Below are 23,416 nucleotides of genomic sequence, written 5' to 3'. Positions count from 1 at the left end.
GGCCTGTAAGACAGAGCTATTCCGCCTGGCCTTTAATCTGAATTCAGCCTGATCTTTTATTTCCCTTCTCTTCCGTCCCCTTTTATGAAGATTACCCGCTCTGAGACTCCACAGCTAATTCTTCCCTGGCCTCCTCGCTGGCCCAAGTAGGACTAATTCAGCCAGCTAGCCCTGGTGATCATCTAATCATGCATATTAGATGGATTTCCCCTATATTGATTTCTGAACTTTGAATTTTATTGTTATTCATGTTTTTATACTGTATTTTATGCTGCTTTTACAATTAAGTTTTTAAGATTTGTTGTTAGCCGCCCTGAGCCTGGTTTTTGAACCAGGATATAAAAAAAAATATATTATTATTATTATTATTTATTATAGCATCCCAGCACTGCCTTACCTGTGTCCCGTCTCAGAGAAGCTGTAAGGCTGGTTAACTTTTCTTGGGCTTTCTCATCTTTATGCCCCGAGGAACCAATGATCTCAACCATGTGCCAATGCACCCAGTATGTGCGGCCCAGAGACTCCCAGTAAACCTGGAAACAAACAGGGGCCAACATAAAAAAGAAGAAGACTCCGCCTACTTGTCTTGCAAGCAATTTGACCTTGCCCCTTATACGATTCAGCAGCCATAAAGATTTATTGTTTATATGCCACCCATCTGAAAGGGTTGCCCCAGCCACTCTGGGCGGCTTCCAACAAAATTTTAAAACCACAGTAAAACACCACACGTTAAAAACTTCCTGATACAGGTCTGTTTTCAGATGAAATAGTCAGGTAGTTGCTTATTTCCTTGACATCTGACGGGAGGGCGTTCCACAGGGCAGGTGCCACTACTGAGAAGGCCCTCTGCCTGGTTCCCTGTAACCTCTCATCTCACAATGAGTGAACTGCCAGAAGGCCCTCGGTGCTGGACCTCAGGGTCCGGGCTGTACAACAGAGAGGCGCACCCCAGTCAGAACAAAACCCTCCTCTTGACACAGTGGTGATTCTGCTGCTCATACCACCAAGGCCAGAACAGCTTCAGAAACCCAACGAGATCCCCAAACATCAAAATTCCATAGCCCACGGTAGTGTTCTCAACCTGTGGGTCCCCAGATGTTGTTGGACTACAACTCCCATCATCCCTGAGCTCTGGCCTTGCTAGCTAGGGGTGATGGGAGTTGTAGTTCAACATCTGGGGACCCACAGGTTGAGAAAGGTGGGTACGGCAACCCCTGGGTCCCTGAAGCCAGGATGTTCCCCTCTCCCAGCTTTGGCCCCAAACTCAGCAATACCTGGATGGGTGGCGTGCCGTCATTGCTCTGGAGGAACTCGCCTTCGTCTCCCGCACAGACTTTCTCGTAGTCTTCCAACATGCGCACGCGCATGCCCCGCACCAAATTCTCCTGCACGTACTCCACGTAGCTGTTGCGACTGGGGAAGGCCGAGCGCAGCTTGAAAGTGCCGGTCTCCTTCTGGGGGAGCTGAGCGGCTGGCAGGACGGTGGTGCCACTGGGAGCCTGGGACTGGAAGATAGACTGAGCTGCCCAGGGCGGCTTCCTGCTGAGGGTCCGGAACTGCCAACCGCGATCCCAGCCCATGGCCTGCACCAGCTCTGAAACAAGGCTGGCCATGGCCATGCTGAAGTCAAACTCGCGCTGCAGCCTTTTGCTGTCCCCGGAGCACGCACTGAAGGGCTCAGAGGCTGCATTCTCCCCTTCCGGGTCTGTGGTGCTATGGTGTTTGTCCACGAGGGAGGTGGCACATAGGTAGCGCTTCACCAGAGAAAACAGCAGCTTCCCTGGGATCTGGATCAGGGAAGAAGGTGAAGAACTATGAAGAAATAGCCATGTACAGTGGTGCCTCGCAAGACAAAAAGAATCCGTTCCGCGAGTCTCTTCGTCTTGCGGTTTTTTCGTAAGCAAGCCCATTAGCGGATTAGCGCTATTAGCGGGCTTAGCGAATCAGCTGTTAAGCGGCTTAGCGGATCAGCTGTTAAGCGGCTTAGCGGATCAGCTGTTAAGCGGCTTAGCAGCTTAGCGGATCAGCTGTTTAGCGTCTTAGCGGATCAGCTAATAAGCGGCTTAGCGGCTTGGGAAAAGGGGGGGGAGGAAAAAAACCCCGCAGGAACTCGCAAGACATTTTCGTCTTGCGAAGCAAGGCCATAGGAAATTCGTTTTGCGAAGCACCTCTAAAATGGAAAACCCTTTCGTCTAGCGGGTTTTCCGTCTTGCAAGGCATTCTTCTTGCGGGGCACCACTATAAACTTGATTCACATCCATTATTTAAAGCGGCCTTTTCTTCCTTGCTGATGGAGACCATTATTTAAAGTTCCTTGATTTAAATCAGCCTTTCCCAACTCTCCAAAATATTTTGGACTTTTAACTCTCATCAGCCCTGACCACTCGCTGTGACGGCTCGGAACAGCAGTCCAACACATATTCAGGGTTGGTGATGCTTTTTGCAAGGCTGATTTTGTGAGGCACCTTGAACGTGCAAATAGAGAAGATATAAATGAAGTAATGGGGAGATCTCCGTGCCCTTGTCCCCCTGCCTTCAATAAATAAACTAATAATAATAATAATAATTTATTTGTACCCCGCCCACCTGGCTGGGTTTCCCCAGCCACTCTGAGCGGCTTCCAACAGAACACTAAAATACAATAACCTAATAAACATTAAAAGCTTCCCTAAACAGGGCTGTCTTCGGATGTCTTCTAAAAGTTTGGTAGTTATTTTTCTCTTTGACATCTGGTGGGAGGGCGTTCCACAGGGCGGGTGCCACTACTGAGAAGGCCCTCTGCCTGGTTCCCTGTAACTTGGCTTCTTGCAGCGAGGGAACCGCCAGAAGGCCCTCGCGCTGGACCTCTCTCCAGGTTACTTCACAATTATCTCGCCCACACCCCCCTTGAATATACCTCCTGACCTGTACTGGAAGCAGCCCCATCTAGGTCAGTTAATACCTGTGGAAGGGGGATCCCCTCAAAGGACATGCAGTGCTCTTCTGAGGATGTTGTTTCTGCAAACAGCTCGAGGAGGGTGTAGCGGCTGTCGAAGTCCATGTGTTGTTCAATGCCATCCTGCCGGCTCAGGGACAAGAGGACATAGGCTCGGCTTCCTGAAACCAGAGATATCTAATATGGTGCTTCCTTTGCATGTGTACTAAAGCATCTTCTTGCTCACAGAACTCCCGTCTCCACAGTAAGACCGGGGGTCGGTTCTTTCACACTGACATACGCAATAGAATACATAAAATGAGGCAATTCCAGGTAGCAGCTTACAGAATGAGGCTCAGGGGATTAACTCTTGACAAAAAACTAAGTCAGGAAGCAGTTAATGACCTTAAAGGTAAAGGTAAAGGTACCCCTGCCCGTATGGGCCAGTCGTGTCCGACTCTGGGGTTGCGCGCCCATCTCACTCTAGAGGCCGGGAGCCAGCGCTGTCCGGAGACACTTCTGGGTCACGTGGCCAGCGTGACGAAGCTGCTCTGGTGAGCCTTCACCAGCGCAGCACACAGAAACGCCGTTTACCTTCCCGCTAGAAAGCGGTACCTATTTATCTACTTGCACTTAAGGGTGCTTTCAAACTGCTAGGTGGGCAGGAGCTGGGACCGAAAGACGGGAGTAATGACCTTACTCTAAGCCAAAGTATGGCATAGTGGGACTGGCAAAATACTTCTGCCCACACAGAGCAGCTCTTCATGCTCGAGGCAGAAATGTGCATACTAGGTTCCAGGCAAGAAAATGTCTGGGGTGTCCCTTTTTGCGACTGTGAGGTGCATTCATCAAATGCAAACGGATTCCTCATCATTTAAAATAAAGCCAATGCCCTAATATGGCTTTGGGGATCATAACTGACAGTCACCCTATAATTTTTTAGTAATTCAACCATTTATTAGAAGTATTAACCAAGGCTGAACAAGAAATAATTTTCATAGGATATTAAGGGGGGGGAGAGGACAGTGTCTGTTTACATCAGTACGGGGATGACGAAAGCATTGGCTAGGCACTGTCATTTAATGCAACTTACAAAAGAACATGTCTTAAGATACTTTAGAAGCCTTAGGTCCAAACCAGACTTGTAGCATCACCCGGTGAGGTTGATAATTAATGGGATCAGAGCAAGCAGGGAGGGAATTTAACCCTTTTAGCTCCTTCTGTGGACTGAGGAATATCCCTCCTCTAAAATTAGTATTTCTATTAGGAGAAACCTTTCCCCCATCCCACCCTTGACACCAATAAGAGTCTGCAAACACCAGCTTGAGAAGAGGACTTTCCTTCAGGACTGCTGCACAGGAGGAAAGGATTAAATATCTGTTCATGCATGCTGCAATCTTGATAATTATCAGTACACGCATACCATCTGATGCTAGTTGCATTTTTAAAAACCCTGTGTATTTAAGGCACAAAGGGCTAGTGTAGTCCTTAGACAGGAATTGCATCATAGCTGGAGTCAGTCCCTAAAAAAGAACAAATCTTCTGAGTCTCACCTGCATCGTGCGAAGCCAGAGCCCTCAGGATCTTGCCTGCGCTGCGACGGATCTGCTCCTCCTCGTTACACAGCATCTTCATCAGTAGACTGAGGGCACCCGTTTCCTTGAAGACCCCCATCAATGAGCCAATACTGGCATAAGCACTGAGCACTTGAATGGTGTTCAGAATGGAGGACTGAGGGACTGTGGGGCTGGCCATTTGCCAAGCAGCCCGCTGCACTAAGTTCCTGACATCGGCCTTCATCTCCGAAAGAGATGCTTCATCCAACGTGACATCGGGAGGGAATATTCTGCGTGAACGCTCTTCCTTGGGTGTCTTCTTGCCTAAGAGTGTTGGGCAGTTGGCATAGGCATCATCTGCCGACATCCACATCAGGAAATTCTCCATGCTGCTCTCTGCTGAACAGGTGCCAGGCCTACTTCCTGTACCATTTTCCAGGTTCCAGCGAATCAGGTATTCAACGTGCCCATTGTGACCTCGGCGCTGCCGGATTAACTCCTCAGGATAGCTCTGAATCTTGGGTCCGAGATGCACTAACACATTCCCATTTTGCCTCTCAATCACCATGACAGGGAAAGCACCTGCCAGTACAGAGAGAAGCAGGTCACGACCTCTGGAACCACCTCTAAATAGGGGACTATAGAAACGTTGAGTAAGACAGCCCAAAATACAGGAACATTGCTTTGAGACACAACTACGGCATGTTCAGTGTGTAATAGTAGTAATTTTATTTACGGCCATAGGCCCATACAGGTAAAAACGACACATAAATAACAACTTGTGCACGTGTTCAGTGTGCTGTTAGAAACTACTACCCCAAGGAAGATGACACATTCCTCAAACTCGGCAAATAGCTGAGATCCTTGTTGGAGTTACCTCTCTTCCTACAGGATCTCAGAATACTAAAACTCTGGATCATGCAATGAAGCTGAACATGGGAAGATTCAGGGCAGACAAAAGAAAATAACTTCTTCACACGGTGCATATAATAATAATAATAATAATAATAATAATAATAATAATAATAATTTATTTGTACCCCGCCCATCTGGCTGGGATTCCCCAGCCACTCTGGGCGGCTTCCAACAAAGAATTTGTCTGAATTAATTTTAAGGTGTATTTTAATTGATGCCTGTTTTTATGTATACTGTGTTATTTACCGTATATGATGTTATCTGAACCTGGCTCCGGCCAGGGAGAGCGAAGAACAAATAATAATTAGTAGTAGTAGTAGTAGCAGTAGTAGTAGTAGTAGTAGTAGTAGTAGTAGTAGTAGTAGATTTAAACTATGGAATTCACTGTGGCCAAAGGAAGCAATGGGTACCAACTGGGATGGGTGAAAAAGAGAATTAAGAAAATTTATGAAAGATATAAGTATCAATGATTACTACTAGTAGTAGGTTCTACTACATTGTCAGATGCAGTATGCTTCTGAATGCTAGTTGCTGACAATCACACATGGGCAGAGTGCTGTTGCACCAAGATCCTGCTTTTGGCTTCCCATAGGCATCTGGTTGGCCATTGTGAGAACAAAACGATGGATAAGATGAGTCACTCGCCTGATCCAGCTGGGCTATTTTTATGTTCTTATATCCACTCATGCCAACGTGGGCTGCCCCTTCAAACAACTTCAACCAGGGCCAAAATATTTTGTGAATGTCAGGAAGCCTGACAGTGAACATGCATCTATAACAGTTTGCACTAATTATTTGTTTCTAAAGATAGCATTCTGGAATATGGACAAGCTGTTCCATACCAAAGGGTTTCAAGAAGACCTATAGAACTTTATTGTCTCCTAATGGAAATCCGACTGAAGTATACTTCTCTTCAGTATTCTTCTCTATAGAGAAATTTTAGTTCAGTACAGACTTCGTGACCATAGATGAAGCTGGGCAAAAAGTAATTCACTGTCAACACAGCACAAAAATGAAAGCTGTTGTAATCTAATGAGGTGTGACCTAATGCTACACTGGAATTTAAGCATGTGTTCTCCCTCAAATTATTCCGTGCTTGCTGTCTTCTACTCTTACATCCATTTCCCCCACTTATAAGCAACCTATCTTGGACAAGTATTTGTCCTACAGACAGATGTGAATAACTTGCTAGCTTATATATTTTCAAAGGGAGGCTGCCTGTTACTATTTAATTTCAGTGATCTTGTTGTACAGGTGGAGATATAGCACAATCTAACCTAATTGGGTCAACAACTTCTACACTCCATTGGAAGACAAACCACACATGGGGCTTATGTCATCTTGTTAGGCAGCATGTTTTTATATTCTCTTTTAATTAACATCCACCCTGAAAAAGAAATCTAATGAACCTGAAAGCCTGCACACAATTTTGAGGTGTATAGGTCAAGATAAAAGGTACCACACTACTGTTGCTTTCGGAGGTGTTATTTTAATGATTCAACAAGCAGTTTTCGTTTGTTTTGAAGACAGGCTGGTTTGGATCTATGCAAGACACAGGCAAATAATGGTTGTAATTATAAATGATGCACAACAGATAGCTGAGGTTAAAAACTGCCTTAAAATTTTTGTTCTATTCATTTCAGCATCTAACACTAACTGGAATAGTCTATGAAAGATTATGCACCTAAACTACATTTTTATTTAAGGAATTATGAAGACCACATCTTTCTTTATTAAAGAAGAATCCTCTTTGCAGCTTCACATCACAGTTCAAGGTGTGTAAGATGGGCATCCTTCAACAAACCTGTTAAAGACGTCCTTCTTGAGGAATACCAGGGACACCCGCCCGCCACCCAAAATGTTTGAAAACCACGGCTGCCATAAAGGTAAAGGGACCCCTGACCATTAGGTCCAGTCGTGACCGACTCTGGGGTTGCGGCACTCATCTCGCTTTATTGGCCGAGGGAGCCAGTCTACAGCTTCCGGGTCATGTGGCCTGCATGACTAAGCCGCTTCTGGCAAACCAGAGCAGCGCACGGAAACGCCGTTTACCTTCCCGCCGGAGCGCTACCTATTTATCTACTTGTACTCTGACATGCTTTAGAACTGCTAGGTTGGCAGGAGCAGGGACCGAGCAACGGGAGCTCATCTCGTTGCGGGGATTCGAACCCCCAACCTTCTGATCGGCAAGTCCTAGGCTCTGTGGTTAAACCCAGTTAAAAAGCACTCAAAAAGTACCGTTAGGATGCCATCCAGAGAAGCAGCTGTATTTGTAGCAGAGAGAGAAAGGGCAGCACCATAAAGACGTCCAAATCTATCAGGGCTTGAGCCTGCAAATGTTGTATCCAATGAACTGGGCTCCTTTTGATATTTAGATTTATTTTTGGGCCGGCTGCAAAGCTTACTGGCGAGGCTCTGACTATGTGAGGCTCTGACTATGTGTGTATAGGGACTCAGGTGGCGCTGTGGGCAAAACCTCAGCGCCTAGGATTTGCTGATCGCATGGTTGGCGGTTCGAATCCCCACGGCAGGGTGCGCTCCCGTCGTTCGGTCTCAGCGCCTGCCCACCTAGCAGTTCGAAAGCACCCTCGGGTGCAAGTAGATAAATAGGGACCGCTTACCAGCGGGAAGGTAAACGGCGTTCCGTGTGCTGCGCTGGCTTGCCAGATGCAGCTTGTCATGCTGGCCACGTGACCTGGAAGTGTCTGCGGACAGCGCTGGCTCCCGGCCTATAGAGTGAGATGAGCGGACAGCCCTAGAGTCTGGCAAGACTGGCCCGTACGGGCAGGGGTACCTTTACCTTTTATAGATTTAATAAATAAACAAAATAATTATAAGGTATAGATAGATGATAAAATGAGACTGCACTACACACATACACACACGTTATCATATATCAAACCTAGACAGCATCTTAAAAAGCAGACACATCACCTTGCCAACAAAGGTCCGTATAGTTTAAGCTATGGTTTCCCCAGTAGTGATGTATAGAAGTGAGAGCTGGACCATAAAGAAGGCTGATCGCCAAAGAATTGATGCTTTTGAATTATGGTGCTGGAGGAGACTCTTGAGAGTCCCATGGACTGCAAGAAGATCAAACCGATCCATTCTTAAGGAAATCAGCCCTGAGTGCTCACTGGAAGGACAGATCGTGAAGCTGAGGCTCCAATACTTTGGCCACCTCATGAGAAGAGAAGACTCCCTGGAAAAGACCCTGATGTTGGGAAAGATGGAGGGCACAAGGAGAAGGGGATGACAGAGGACGAGATGATTGGACAGTGTTCTCGAGGCTACCAGCATGAGTTTGACGAAACTGCAGGAGACAGTGGAAGACAGGAGTGCCTGGCGTGCTCTGGTCCATGGGGTCACAAAGAGTGAGACACAACTAAACGACTAAACAACAGAGGCCATTTTGGCATATAAGCGGTAAATAAATTAACAAACAATCAGCCCTGAGTGTTCACCATCTCATGAGGCCATCTCATGAGAAGAGAAGGCTCCCTGGAAAAGACCCTGATGTTGGGAAAGATGGAGGGCACAAGGAGAAGGGGATGACAGAGGACGAGATGATTGGGACAGTGTTCTCGAAGCCACAAACATGAGTCTGACCAAACTGCGGGAGGCAGCAGAAGACTGGAGTGACTGGCGTGCTCTGGTCCATGGGGTCACGAAGAGTCGGACACGACTAAACAACAACAACAATCATATATATGTGATAACGCTGCGCCGCGCTGCAGCTGCAGCTCGGGCTCGGCCACCTGTCGCCAATGCTGCCCCGTTCCCACGGGGTCTCCTGAAGCGACGGCAGGGGCCGGGGTCCCCATGGAACGCAGGAGGCGCGCGAGCCTTGGACGCTCGACAGCTGCGGGTTCGATCCCGCCAGAAGCCTCGAGATTATAGGCTAACCTCACTCGCAACCCGCCCCCCCAAAAAACCCCTCACAACATGAATACACATACGCAAAACAACAACAGCAACAACAACTACCCGCAACCCTTCGGGCGGGCGAGCCTTGCCGGCAGCCTCCCTTACTTTATCCAGCCTAGCAGCTGCCTCACCTCTTCCGCCTTTCCTGCTCGTGTCCCGCCTTCCCACTGACGCACTACGGCTGCCGTCGCGAGGCAAACTTATTACTTTCGCGGAGCGTCTCATTGCAAAGAATAGATGGAACAAAATATCTTTTTATTCCCCCCTTCCTTTATTGGGGTTTTTTTTTTTTTTGCTTTGTTGGATTAAAGCGTATTATTTATGCATTTCCCCCCTTTTGCTTATATTCTTTAATTGTTTGCTTCATTAAATTTATATGCCTCCTGATTGCAAGAGGGAGGCGAACTTCTCAAAAGCGGGTTGGCCGAAAAAGATAAAACAATAATATTACTTAAAAAAATAAACAATAGCCGTATTGTTTACAGGAAGTTGAAAGCCCTGCAATACAATGGACTAAGAACAGAATTGAAACCCACATCGGGCTTTCTAAAACAGCTGGGATTATAAATCAGTTGGATAAAGAATTATTTTTGCCTGAGTGCGCAAACATGTGGATGCTTGTGAACACATATGTAACTTCAGTGAGTCCCCATCCCTGGGATGGGCAATAAAAATATTTTACCATAGTAAAATATATCATCATAGTAAAAGATATCATCATGCCTCACCTGACGTGTGTCAACCGTATTAGGGGTGCCTACAGGGCAGTCCTATATACATGTCTGCTCAGATGCAAATCCCATTAAGTTCAATGAGATTTGCTCCCTACTAAGAGGTATTAAAACTGCAATCCTCTGTGTACTCACTGAGGAACAGCCCCCATGGAGCACAACTGAGACATACTTTTGAGTAAACAGGTAAGATGCCACAGGTATTAATGCAAAGTTTTATATTTTTTAACATGCAGAATTGCCATTGCTATTCTGCAGCCTCTCTGCATCATGAAATTCATTTTGCATCTAGCAGAGACTTGACGCTGCAATTCTATATGGGTCTACTCAATGGTAAGTCCCACTGATTTCCACAAGGCTTTCTCCCAGGTAAATGGGTGTAGCAATTCAGCTTAATTCAGTCTAACATTTGTTGGAGCAGCTGGGCATAGAAAGGGTTCAATTTCATTCAGCCTAATTCACCCCATGGGCAATGTAATCACAGGTGCAAGGTCAAATGAGCCATTTGCTGTGGTAATGGCTCTGAGCACTACCTATATCTATTACTGTATGTCAGATTCCCAACATTTTCATTGCATCTCAAGACTCTCAACAAGATGCAGGCTTTTAGTCCTGAATCATGCCCAGATTTTCTTATCCCCCTTCCCTACCCACCACCTATGTTTTGCTGAACCTCTAGCCATAAGGGTTCTGGTCTGGAGGTGAAAGCACACTTGCTATTTTGGGGTGACGTTTTAGTTGTTTTTTTTAATGTCATAACATTTTTATTGTAATGAAAGATTAGTTTTCATCCACATTAACAGTCTGTAGGCTTTTGAAAGTGGTAACTGGCACATATGTGACCAGTGTATACAGTTTATTAGGCGAATCCTCATCTTCTTTGCGTTTTCTGGATAAACGCACACGGATACGGTAAGGAACATTCCTTGCTCCTTTTGCCCAGACAGCCTTGTTCAAGCAGGTGTCAGTGCGTACATCAGGAGTCCCTATGTCCTTCATTGCAAATTTACAGATCTCCTTGAGAGCACGAGGAGCCCGCTTCTTGAAGCCCACGCCATGGATCCGTTTGTGAATGTTTATAGTATATTCCCGAGTAACCACCTCATTGATGGCTGACCGCCCTTTCTTCTTTTCACCACCTTTCTTTGCAGGAGCCATCCTGCTCAGGACCAGACCAGAAAGGCACGGGGGCTTATGGGAGGAAACCAAGGAACCCCGGGTGACGTTTTAGTTAATCCTAATTAAGGCATCGCTCTACCACAATTTTTTTTCATACTGCATTGCAATCTGCCCACATTACCCTAACAATCGGATTCCGTACTGAGTCAGTTAAACCAAAGCACACCAATTTAAATAGGTTCAGATCCTCCCAATTCTGACTAGGACTAGGTTTTTTAGTGTGTCAGTCCCAGTAAACTGTTCTCTCCAGTGGGATTTACAGTATTATTTCAACAATCCCCCATTTTGCCAGAACTGTACGATTATCAGTTTATGGTAACAGAGAGGCAGGCTTTTTCATGCCATCCCTGCTGAAATGAGATGCCCACATCAGTATTGGCATTCTGAGGGCTCCTGAAGACACACTTGTTTGGGCAAGCATTCTCCTGGACCAATTTCCGATGTTATTATTTTAACTCTTAAAATGGTTATGCTATTAAATCCTGTTTTGTTATATATTTTAACTGAGGGTGTTTTAATGCCCCACTGCAATTGTACTGATTTTATAGCTGTAATCTATAAAGCAGAGACATCACCTTGCCAACAAAGGCCCATATAGTTAAAGCTATGGTTTTCCCAGTAGTGATGTATGGAAGTGAGAGCTGGACCATAAAGAAGGCTGATTGCCAAAGAATTGGTGGTTTTGAATGATGGTGCTGGAGGAGACGCTTGAGAGTCCCGTGGACTGCAAGAAGATCAAATCTATCCATTCTGAAGGAAATCAGCCCTGAGTGTTCACTGGATGGACAGATTCTGAAGCTGAGGCTCCAATACTTAGGCCATCTCATGAGAAGAGAAGACTCCCTGGAAAAGACCCTGATGTTGGGAAAGATGGAGGGCACAAGGAGAAGGGGATGACAGAGGACGAGATGATTGGACAGTGTTCTCGAGGCTACCAGCATGAGTTTGACGAAACTGCAGGAGGCAGTGGAAGACAGGAGTGCCTGGTGTGCTCTGGTCCATGGGGTCACAAAGAGTGAGACACAACTAAACGACTAAACAACAGAGGCCATTTTGGCATATAAGCGGTAAATAAATTAACAAACAACAAGGGATGTACTCTGCAACCTTAGCTGAGTTTACATGTCAGAGAGGATAGCCTTTATTGACAGAATCCTACAGAATCACTGACAACACAGACACAGGCATCAAACGTGTGCAGACGCTGATGGGATGTTGACATAGCTCTTCATGGGTGGGAGGGGCCTGATCTTGCGGCCCGCCCACCCCCCTTTGCGATGCCACAGGCCACTCTTGGGCCGCTTCCCTAACCACCGGTTCCGACCAGCCTTCCCAATGATCCGTTTGTTGTGGTCAACGTTGGAAACGCGGCCCACTGTTGCCATGCAGGTCTCCATCACCTGTAAGAGTGAGAAAGGTTATGGAGCAGGAATACAAACCAGGGGTGAAGAACCTCAGTAGACACATTGCCTAACTCGTACAAAACCTATGTGGGAAAGTGTAGACTGAGCAATGATAACGTTAGAAGCTTCATACGTCATTACACTCTCGATTTTTACATGTTGCTGGATCTTTCTGGATTTAACTTCCTTCCGCAGGGCCTGTAAGACAGAGCTATTCTGCCTGGCTTTCAATTTGAACTTAGCCTGATCTTTTTTTCCCCTTCCTTCTCTCTCCCTCCCCTTTTTATGAAGATTACCCGCTCTGGGAACCCACAGCTAATTCTCCCCTGGTCTCCTTGCTGGCCCAAATAGGACTAATTTAGCCAGCTAGCCCTGGTGATCATCTAATGTTTATTGGATGGATTTCCCCCCTAAATTGATTTTTGAATCCTGAGTTTATTGTTATTCATGTTTTATATTGTATTTTATGCTGTTTTTTGTTGCATCAATTAAGTGTTTTAAATTTGTTGTTAGCCGCCCTGAGCCCGGTTTTCCGAACCTGGAAGGGCGGGGTATAAATAAAACATTATTATTATTATTATTATTATTGACAACTTGGTTCAGCACAGAAGGCCCAAACAATACAACCAATACAACCTGGTGGCCTCCGTATTTTCTTGGATTACAACTCCCACTTGACCACTGGCAACGCCAGCCAGGTCTGATAGGAACTGTAGTCCAAAACATCTGGTGGGCACCAGGTTGAAGAAGGCTGCCATATGGATGGGTCAGCGAGCAGATGCCATCTGCCACGTGGCGGTATATACAGTGGTACCTCGGGTTACATACGCTTCAGGTTACAGACTCCGCCAACCCAGAAATATTACCTCGGGTTAAGAACTTTGCTTTAGGAAGAACAGAAATCGTGCTCCGGCGGCGCAGCAGCAGCAGCAGGAGGCCCCATTAGCTAAAGTGGTGCTTCAGGTTAAGAACAGTTTCAGGTTCTTAACCGGAACAAATTAAGTACTTAACCCGAGGTACCACTGTACTTTGTCTTACAACAGGCTGAGGCTGCCTGTTGCATCTCTGCATGATTTGCTGCTCTGGACTTGCCTCCTCCAAACCACTGTCCTCGGAGGAAAGCCACCTCTGCTGCTTCTCTGCATTAGGAGTGACAGGATAATTAACCACCCTCAGAGGAGGTTGCCTGTTGCATCTCTGTTGCATCCCAAATTGTTTACCTGCATTTGCCTCTTGGAGGGTAACTGGATGATGACTGTCTTGTTCACCTTCCTTAGTATCACGCCACAGGTGCCTGGAAGCAGGAACAAAGCATCAGCCGGGCTTTAGTACGCTTTGACTCAGCCCAGCTCACATTTACTGGAAGCAGCAAGGAAGCGAATTCCCCATAAGCTTCTTTACAAACTGCTGGCCAGATCCTGATCTCCCACAAAGCAGTGTGGGTCCTTTTTTTAAAAAAAAAAATCAAGGTATTTATATAATAATCATTAGCATTTCTAAGCAGTATGCAAACAACAACAACATACAGAGAATAAAACAGTAAGAAGTACATCATAAAGCAGGCATCCGCAAACTCGGGCCTCCAGCTGTCTTGGGACTACAACTCCCATCATCCCTAGCTAACAGGACCAGTGGTCAGGGATGATGGGAATTGTAGTCCCAAAACAGCATGAGGGCAGGGCTTGGGGATGCCTGATCATAAAGCTTAGAATGCCTACTGGAATAAGAAAGTATTTTCTGCTGTGTGCCTGAAGTTCAGCAAGCTCCAGTCGGGAGGTGGTACCACAGGCTGGGGCCCACAACACTGAATGAATGGGGGACTACCAATGGAGACTTCCCCAAAAGATTTACCGTATTTTTCGCACCATAGGACACACTTTTCCCCTCCTAAAAAGCAAGCGAAAATGTGTGTGCGTCCTATGGAGCGAATGCAGGGGGGAGGCAGGCGGGAAAAGCCCCCAAGAGCTGCACACAAGCTCCGTGCGCTCTTGCGGGCTTTTCCACAGGAGGTAGAAGGGACTGACTGGCCACATCAGTCCCTTCTCCCACCTCCCAGAAAAGCCAGGAGAAGCCGCAATCTCTTTAAAGGAGTTGCGCGGCTTCTGCCGGTTTTGCGGGAGGTGGGTGAATCCCCCCACCTCCCAGGAAAGTCAGGAAAGCCCTGCACAGCGTCTCCCTCCCAGCGTCTCTCCTGGGAGAGGCTGCACGGGGCTAAAGGGGAACCCAAAAAGGGGAACCCTTGGCTTGTGCCATAGCCGCGCGCAACCCCTCCGGCAGGGAGAGGTTGTGCGCAGCCTGTACGCTGCTCTTTGGGGCTGGGGGGGGGGTTCTTGATTTCCCCCCCCCTAAAAACTTGGTGCGCCCTATGGTGCGAAAAATACGGTACTTTATATGTTTGGGGGGGGGGACTTGGTGTTGTACACCGCATTAGAAACATTCTGTTGTGAAGCAGTTTATAAATCCTTAAATAAGAATAAAAAGGGTCAGCTCCTATAAAAAGGGGGGAGTGTGTCTGGAAGGAGGCAGAATAAGATTCTTTTGGGACACAGACTCCATTTGTTCCAACAGATTTAACATTCTCCTTTAGTTGAAAAGGGAGGGAGGGAAAGGAGGCAACTGTCTTGATTCTGACCACCTGCCCAGATTTGCTACCTCCCTCAAAGTTGTTTCTGGCCTTGATCTGGTGCTGACCTGCTGCTCGAATATACTGCGCTCCTTTCCCGGGATGGCTCTCTAAATTGTTGATCAGGGTCCCTACTGGCAGAGCCCCAACTGGATAGGCATCTCCTTCGTTAGCCGACACTGGAAGACAATCAATCAATCAATCAATCAATCAATCAATCAATAAATTCCACCACCATATTCACACCGAAAACAGCCAAGGCACAAAAACTCCCAAGTAGAACTAAGGCCCAAGTGTGCAGCCTCAGTCTGTCCTCCTTCGGCAGGTGGACAAGCACAAGGAATGTCGCGTACAATGTTGGTGCCACCACTGAAAAGGCCCTGTTATGGATACAGGGCCATCCAATGTAAGGGTGGGAGTGAGAACAGAGCTTCGGATGCTAATGCTTCCCTGTACATTTAAACAGTGGTTCCTCAATATTTCCCCCCCCCCCCCCCCATGGATCACTTGAAAATTGCTGGTGGCCTTGGTGGACCACTTAAATGCTTTTGACGTCCATTGTAGCAATTGTGATGTGCTATGCGTAGATGCTGTATGTGTTTTAACTGTATCATTTAACTGTATCATTATTGCTGCTTTCACCTCTTACTGCATTTTAGTGCATTACATCAAATTCAACTACAGTTTAAGAAATAAAAGCAGCAATAAAAATAGAGTTAAAAATCAATGCAGTTATTGATATTGTGCGGGGAGGAAAAAGTGGATGTCCTAATAACTTTAGGCACCCTCAACAAACTACAGTTCCCAGGATTCTTTGGGGGAAGCCGTAACCCTTTAAAGCGTCATGATACTGCATTAAATGTATGGCGTAGAAGGAGCCACTGCCTGTTCCACTGTCAAAACTGATCTTACTGTTAGGAAATCTGCTTCCCTGCAATTTCCACACATTAGTTCCAGCCCTACGCTCTGGAACAACAGAGACTGAGCCTGCTCCCATCTTCTGAAAGACAGCCCTTCAGATACTTGAAGAGAGCTACCCTCTCTCCTCTGAAAGCTTCTCTTCTCCAGACTAAACCTACTCAGCTCTTAAGAACTATTCGTGGGCCTTGGTTTTTTCAGAGTTCTTGCCACCTGCAATACCCAGCTGGTCAACGTCCTTCGTAAAATGTGGCACCCAGAACGGGACACCATCCTCCAGATTTACCTGCCATCCTGCCAATTTGTCCTGAAGTTTTGAGGATGTCACCAGCCTGCATGTTTTCTGTCGCAATGATCCACCGTCTCCTCTTCCCTCCAGCCACGAGAGCTATGTCTGCAGATCTGCCGTGGGCAATAACAAAGAGATACCAAGAGGGCATGGTCAGCCTAAGCTGTCAGTCTCATTCCCAAGTATCAAAAAGGAAAAAAACCACCACAGTCTCCAGACCATGTGTCTGCTACTCACCTGCATGGGTCGTACCGCACCTGAACCACTTTCTCCTCAAAGAAACCAGGCTCTTGTCCAGCTTCATAGTTCAGCCTTCGGAAATCAATCATGCGGTAGCGCTGCTTATGCCCGCCTCCAATTCTATGCACCCGGATACGACCTTGTGACGGACATGGAGCTCATTCAGCATCACACATTGCAGTCAAATGGATAGATAAAAATACTGGACCAAGCTTCCCAGCAACCACCCTATCTCTATGAAAGCGGTCAGAAATTAGGTCTGGCCAAAGGTAAAACCTGAAACAAGACTAAAAGCTTCCAGGTTTCAAAAAGCAAGTATCTAGTCCTCATGGTGGTTAGTATACACTTGGTGGGGTGGGGGGAAGCAGGAATTAACTTGAGAATTAGAAACAGAAACCAAAAGATGCCCAGATTGTTATTCATATTGACTTGGGAACAATACAATATGTTTAGCTAAGAGTCCTTATTGTAAAGTTGCTTCATTAATATTTCGATAGTTGACTCGAGCATTTATTATTTGAGTTGATGAATCCCCAAAATAAAAATATTAGAGAGCCCTGGTGCAGCTATGATCTGGAAATTCTCACCTCACCCATGAGTTCAATCAGTGGCATTAAGAAAACTATCATCCTCTTTGTTCCGGTTCTAGTCCCCCCTGTGTAACATGGAGATAACTACCCTGGATAATGCTACGTGGCCTGCTGGGTTGTTGTAAGAATTACTTTATGTGAAGTCCTTTGTACACTCGAAACGCACGATACAAATGCTAAGCATAATGATCGGAAGAACATATCTCCTCCTAACTGGAGCTTGGCATCCACCATTTTCTTTGAGGTGGGTTACAGTTCAGTGGCAGTGCACAAGCTTTGTGTCTAGAAGTTCCAAGGCTTGATCCTCAGCGCCTTCAGTTAAAAAGCAGTTCCAAGAACATAAAAAGAACCTGCTGGATCAGGCCAAGAGCCCATCTAATCCAGCATCTCATTCTCAGAGCCATTGTTGGACTTCCACTGCCTTCCCAATGATGTGTCTGGTTTTGGGAAGAGGCGTAAGGGCTCTGGTGGGGTCCTAGAACCCTCCTACCTCCTTCCCAAAGCCTAGTTAGCACATTCCCATCTTGCTGCCAGTATTCGGCCCCTAACAAGTTGTCCTTGAGAGAATATGGCCCTCAACAGAAGAAAGGTTGCCCACACCTGCCGTAACGTAGTCTAAAGATTTAAAACAAAAACTGTGTTGTTGTTTTTTAAAAAGAAATTCCCTTGCCATAGGAGAATGGCGTCAGAAGACTTGGGTTTTTCCCCTACTTGGTCTCTCCTGACAGAGGAGGTTGCCTTTGCTCACTTGAGCGCAGTCCAGCTGTGAGGGGCTGCAGACATACCTGTGTGGTCTCGCCCTCCTGTCTTTTTCATGCCGATGGGCTTTGTGGTATACTTGATCCTGCATTTCCACAGTGGATCGGAGGTAGATAGAACAGCAGAGGTGCTGATTTCACGGTATGCATGGACAAGGCCAGCAAGGCAGGTAGGCTTGGGAGGCACAGGTATCTAGGAAAGGCGGAAATCAAGCATCATGAACTGAAATTTCTACCCTAATTCCTATGTTCAGGGTGTGTTTGAATTAGATCTATGCCAGAAGTCTGCAGCATAGTCTTCCATTAGCACCCAGAAAACATCTTTTCCTCCACTATCACTGCCCCCGGAGGACAAAGATGTTTTCTGGGTGCTAATGGAAGACTATGCTGCAGACTTTTGGCATAGATTTGTCCTCCACTATTACTGCCCCCTATGGTCTGAAGCTCAACATCAAAAAACCGAAGATCATGGCCACTGGTCCCATCACCTCCTGGCAAATAGAAGGGGAAGAAATGGAGGTAGTGAGAGATTTTACTTTCTTGGGCTTCATGATCACTGCAGATGGTGACAGCAGCCACGAAATTAAAAGACGCCTGCTTCTTGGGAGAAGGGCAATGACAGGCCTAGACAGCATCTTGAGAAGTAGAGACGTCACCTTGCCAACAAAGGTCCGTATAGTTAAAGCTATGGTTTTCCCAGTAGTGATGTATGGAAGTGAGAGCTGGATCATAAAGAAGGCTGATCGCCAAAGAATTGATGCTTTTGAATTATGGTGCTGGAGAAGACTCTTGAGAGTCCCATGGACTGCAAGAAGATCAAACGCATCCATTCTTAAGGAAATCAGCCCTGAGTGCTCACTGGAAGGACAGATCGTGAAGCTGAGGCTCCAGTACTTTGGCCTCCTCATGAGAAGAGAAGACTCTCTGGAAAAGACCCTGATGTTGGGAAAGATGGAGGGCACAAGGAGAAGGGGACGACAGAGGACGAGATGGTTGGACAGTGTTCTCAAAGCTACCAGCATGAGTTTAACCAAACTGCGGGAGGCTGTGGAAGACAGGAGTGCCTGGCGAGCTGTGGTCCATGGGATCACGAAGAGTCGGACACGACTAAACGACTAAACAACAACAACAACATCACTGCCCCCCTTGGTCATGAGGTGATGAGAATGACTATCTTTTTCTCCTTTGTAAAGTATATAGAGCTGAAGGAGAAAGCTGGAAGAGTCGCACTCCCCCCCCCCACTTTCAGCTCTATGTGCTTTTAAAGCTTGTTCTGTGTCCATTTTCTGTCTGAATGTGCCCATGGTCTTAAACAGGTTGGTAACCTAGGCCATAATCTCGCAATCCTTCACTGTCTATTGTGCTTTGGAAATGCGGCCTTAAAATGCAGTGACAATCTTATCAGCAAAGATCTGAATTTTTATTTATTTTTTGGTTCTGAAAGCAAGCCTTAATTTAATTAGGAACAGAAGGAACTGCCTTATACCACATCAGACCCTTTTTAAAAATCATAGTAATATAATGCATTACTATGTAAAAGATCTGAAAAAATTATCCCACTGCAATGCGTTAAAAATGCAGCAGTTGTTGCAAAACACAGGGTCAAAAACACTTGAAAAGTTTGTGGTGCTTAACAGTCTACAGTGGAAGGGGCTGGGACTGAATCCTGTATTAGATGTCACAACCTCCAAGCCAAACACTGTTCTCCCTACTTTCAGATTTTTTTGGGGAGAGGGGTGTTGGTTGTTATTACTCAAGAGAGCAGAAAACAAATGCTCATAAGAATTTTTCCTTATTATATCTGCATGCGTCATTTGGTCAAATCCTAAAACAAACAGCAACAACTAAAACGGAATTGGTTTCTAGGCTGAGCCCTGGTAATTCCAAACAATTTAAGGCCTTGGTGTCAGGAAAATAAGCAAGTTTAATTGCGCTGCAAGGTCCACAGCAAAATTCTATCTAGAGAGAGGACATTCTATATACACAGTGCATGCAATAATAAACCCACAGTGGAAAAAGATAAGAAACTGATCAACGTGGCTGCTGTACCTGGGAGAGACGAGGACTTGAGGACAACAGCAGGGACCCAAAGCTCCGGATCAAGCTAGATACAGCCATTATCAGTAACACCTGTTCCTGCTGAAGATGGGGAAGAACAGATTATTAGTTTACTGATACGTGTGAAGTGATGTAAGCAATAAAAACCATTAACACAAAACAGACAAAAAGCTTTGCTGGGATAAGTGCCACTACTTCCAGGGGGAAAGCTGAAAACAACCATTTATGATTTTATTTGTTCCATAAAAATAATAAAATCCTAACCATTCTCCAAGAAGCTTACAGTGACATCCATGGAGTTTGTTCCATTTGATTCTCACAAGCCCGTAAGAGATGTTACGGGGAGATGTGGTGATTGGCCCAAGGTCACCTAGTGATTCAGGATCTAAACCCAGCTTTCCCAGGTACTAATTGACACTACTTCAAGGATGGGGAACCTGTGGCCATTCAGATGGTGTTGAACTCCCAATTCTATCTCCCCAGCCAGCAGGGATGATGGGAGTTGTAGTCCAATGTCTAGAGGCCACAGGTTCCCTATGCTTGCTCTACACATTATGCCACCAAAACATAGATAACTGGAACTGGGGAGAATCTTGAACCATCTTATTCCAAAGCATTATCCCTAGAGTTGTAAGAAAACTTGTGAGGTGTCTCTCTAAGGAAAGCATTTCAATGTATAAAACAGGATGAAATCCACATGCAGAGTATGTGAAATTGCTTTGAATCACAAGAAAATTTATTGCTTTGAATCACAAGAAAATGTATGGCGATGGGAAGAGTGTCATAGTGCTTGCATTCCCATTCTTAGGCTGCAATCCTACACCAACTTGAGTAACCCTCACTGAACTCAATGGTTACTTCTAAGTAACACTGTTAGCAAACAGATTCTAGGACAGCTCAGGAGCAGTGATTTCCTCATCTGGGGTTTATTAAAGGTAAAGGTAAAATTTATTAAAGGTAAAGGTAAAGGACCCCTGACAGTTAAGTCCAGTTGCGGACAACTCTGGGGTTGCAGTGCTCATCTCGCTTTACTGGCCGAGGGAGCCGACGTTTGTCCGCAGACAGTTTTTCCGGGTCATGTGACCAACATGACTAAGCCGCTTCTGGCGAAACCAGAGCAGCGCACGGAAACACCGTTTACCTTCCCGCCGGAGTGGTACCTATTTATCTACTTGCACTTTGACGTGCTTTCAAACTGCTAGGTTGGCAGGAGCTGGGACCGAGCAACGGGAGTTTCCCATGTCACACAGATTTGAACCGCGGGGATTCGAACCGCTGACCTTCCGAACAGAAAGCCCTTAACCTAGCGGTTTAGACCACAGTGCCACCCCCTTTATCATTCCCCTCTAATTGTTGTGCCTGATAATTAAAGGGGAAAAACTCAAAGAGCTTTTCTGAGATGCATAGGGTAGCAATTAAGCCAAGTTTTTCCCTCAGAGTATAGATATTCAAGACTCTCATGCTCTACTGACTGAGCCATCCCTCCCACTGAAGTTAATGAACATGCCTAAGTTAGGTCCATTAGTTTAAATGGGTGTAGTCTGAGTAAAATATACGTGAATACCACCAGTAATACCCCACCCAAGGGGTTAGAATGAAGGGTTGTGGCAGGGCAGAATATTTGCAGCAACTGCAGTCTCTTGTACAACATGACACCCAGCTTACACAGATGTAAAATGCACGATGTTCAAGGGCACAGGACAGCAGCCTTATTTGCAAGAAACGCACCTAGGCGGCAGTCCTCTCCGCCCACTTGCCTGGTCGTAAGTCCCGCTGAGTTTAACGGGCCTTACCTCCGAGTAGGTATGTATAGGGACCACTGGACTCCGATCGGAGTCTGGTTTTAACAGCCCTTACTTCCAAGAAAACCCTGCACAGTATATTGCAGCTGGAGGAGGGCTTTTGCAGAGAAACGTCTCCGGCAGCTGCAGGGGTCTAACTAACAAGGCTTTCCAGGAAACTATATCCCACCCAGGAACGGAAATGTTTTTCAGGCAAGCATTATGACCATGCTCAATGCGACACCGGGAATGAGGCCGCCTCCACTCACCCGGAATTAGGTCCCACGCCACTAGTCCTGTGCCTCCATTCTGCCTTCCGGAGGCCTCGGAGCATGCGCGCGCCAGTCCTGGGCGGAGCTCCAGTTTTGCTTTGACGTAAGAGGGGTCGAGAATCCATAAAAGGGATGGGGGAGAACGGGGTCTTCCAGGTGCTGGTTGGGCTGCAGGTTCCCCGTGAAGGAGGTTGGGAGTTGTAGTCCAACAACATCTGGAGGGCCACTTTAGTACTGCTTTAATACTGCTGCGGGCAGGACTCAGAAATCCTTGTTTCACACATATTATTTTGCTAATAATAATAGTAGTAGTAGTAGTAGTATGTAAAGGTAACACCTCAACAGCTCTAGAAACCCAATGAAAAGCTGTTGTTGTTTAGTCGTTTAGTCATGTCCGACTCTTCGTGATCCCATGGACCACAGCTCGCCAGGCACTCCTGTCTTCCACAGCCTCCCGCAGTTTGGTTAAACTCATGCTGGTAGCTTTGAGAACACTGTCCAACCATCTCGTCCTCTGTCGTCCCCTTCTCCTTGTGCCCTCCATCTTTCCCAACATCAGGGTCTTTTCCAGAGAGTCTTCTCTTCTCATGAGGAGGCCAAAGTACTGGAGCCTCAGCTTCACAATCTGTCCTTCCAGTGAGCACTCAGGGCTGATTTCCTTCAGAATGGATAGGTTTGATCTTCTTGCAGTCCATGGGACTCTCAAGAGTCTCTTCCAGCACCATAATTCAAAAGCATCAATTCTTTGGCGATCAGCCTTCTTTACGGTCCAGCTCTCACTTCCATACATCACTGTGGCATCTGAATATAGACTGTATTTTTAATCAAGGCTTATATTGGCTTATATTTTGATCGATTCCTAAATTCACCAATGTTTCATGCCAGGCAGAGAAAAGGCCTTGACAATTCCTCCTTGGCAATTCCTCCTAGACAAGGGGCCCCTTTGATTTATAGCAGAAGACAATTCTTAAAGTCGTAAACAGGGAATTACAGGTCAAGAGTAAGGTTACATAGACCCAACATAATTAAGAGTTGGTAAATAGTAAAATAAAACCGTTAAATTTGAGCCACAGGACAGAAGGTCAAGAGCAAAGGAAGAGACTTTTTCCTTCACTTTTTATTTTGAGGCTGTAAACTGTTCCTTCCTTTTACTTTGAGGAGATTTATCCTTCTAAAAAGCTATATATGTTATGTATGAAATATGCTGGCTTAAATGTAATTATGCAAAGGATCTAGAAAGAAAGAAATGCTAAATTCTTATT

The 23,416-nt window shown here is 46.1% G+C and overlaps 2 protein-coding genes and 1 pseudogene across 3 annotated transcripts in view; all 3 read right to left on the bottom strand.

Moving 5' to 3' along the window:
* LOC310842054 (cullin-9-like) overlaps positions 1-9,497 on the bottom strand; it is a 35,096-nt gene extending 25,599 nt beyond the window's left edge. Inside the window, exons 1-5 of the mRNA XM_083733926.1 lie at positions 9,444-9,497; positions 4,468-5,052; positions 2,942-3,096; positions 1,275-1,787; positions 398-533 (exon numbers count right to left, since the gene is read on the bottom strand). Of these exons, the coding sequence (XP_083590052.1) occupies positions 398-533; positions 1,275-1,787; positions 2,942-3,096; positions 4,468-5,038 (1,375 nt within the window). The 5' untranslated portion in view covers positions 5,039-5,052; positions 9,444-9,497. The remainder of the gene's footprint in view (positions 1-397; positions 534-1,274; positions 1,788-2,941; positions 3,097-4,467; positions 5,053-9,443) is intronic.
* A 1,278-nt stretch (positions 9,498-10,775) lies between these two features.
* LOC310841176 (large ribosomal subunit protein eL31 pseudogene) lies at positions 10,776-11,247 on the bottom strand (annotated as a pseudogene). Its single transcript has one exon. The product of its transcript is annotated as a large ribosomal subunit protein eL31 pseudogene (transcript).
* Positions 11,248-12,335: 1,088 nt separating this feature from the next.
* On the bottom strand, positions 12,336-22,266 carry MRPL2 (mitochondrial ribosomal protein L2). Its single transcript, XM_083733767.1, has 8 exons — positions 22,152-22,266; positions 20,093-20,182; positions 18,071-18,236; positions 16,693-16,834; positions 16,453-16,568; positions 15,317-15,427; positions 13,846-13,919; positions 12,336-12,622 (listed from the first exon to the last, which is right to left on the bottom strand). The coding sequence occupies exons 2-8, from the start codon at positions 20,159-20,161 to the stop codon at positions 12,410-12,412; spliced, it is 891 nt and encodes a 296-aa protein (XP_083589893.1). The 5' UTR covers positions 20,162-20,182; positions 22,152-22,266; the 3' UTR covers positions 12,336-12,409.
* Between the last annotated feature and the right edge of the window lie 1,150 nt (positions 22,267-23,416).

Source organism: Podarcis gaigeae (genome assembly GCF_964106915.1).
Source record: "Podarcis gaigeae genome assembly, chromosome: 3".
Taxonomy (NCBI): domain Eukaryota; kingdom Metazoa; phylum Chordata; class Lepidosauria; order Squamata; family Lacertidae; genus Podarcis; species Podarcis gaigeae.
Note: the sequence above shows the minus strand (reverse complement) of the source record. Positions and strands in the feature narration are given on the sequence as shown.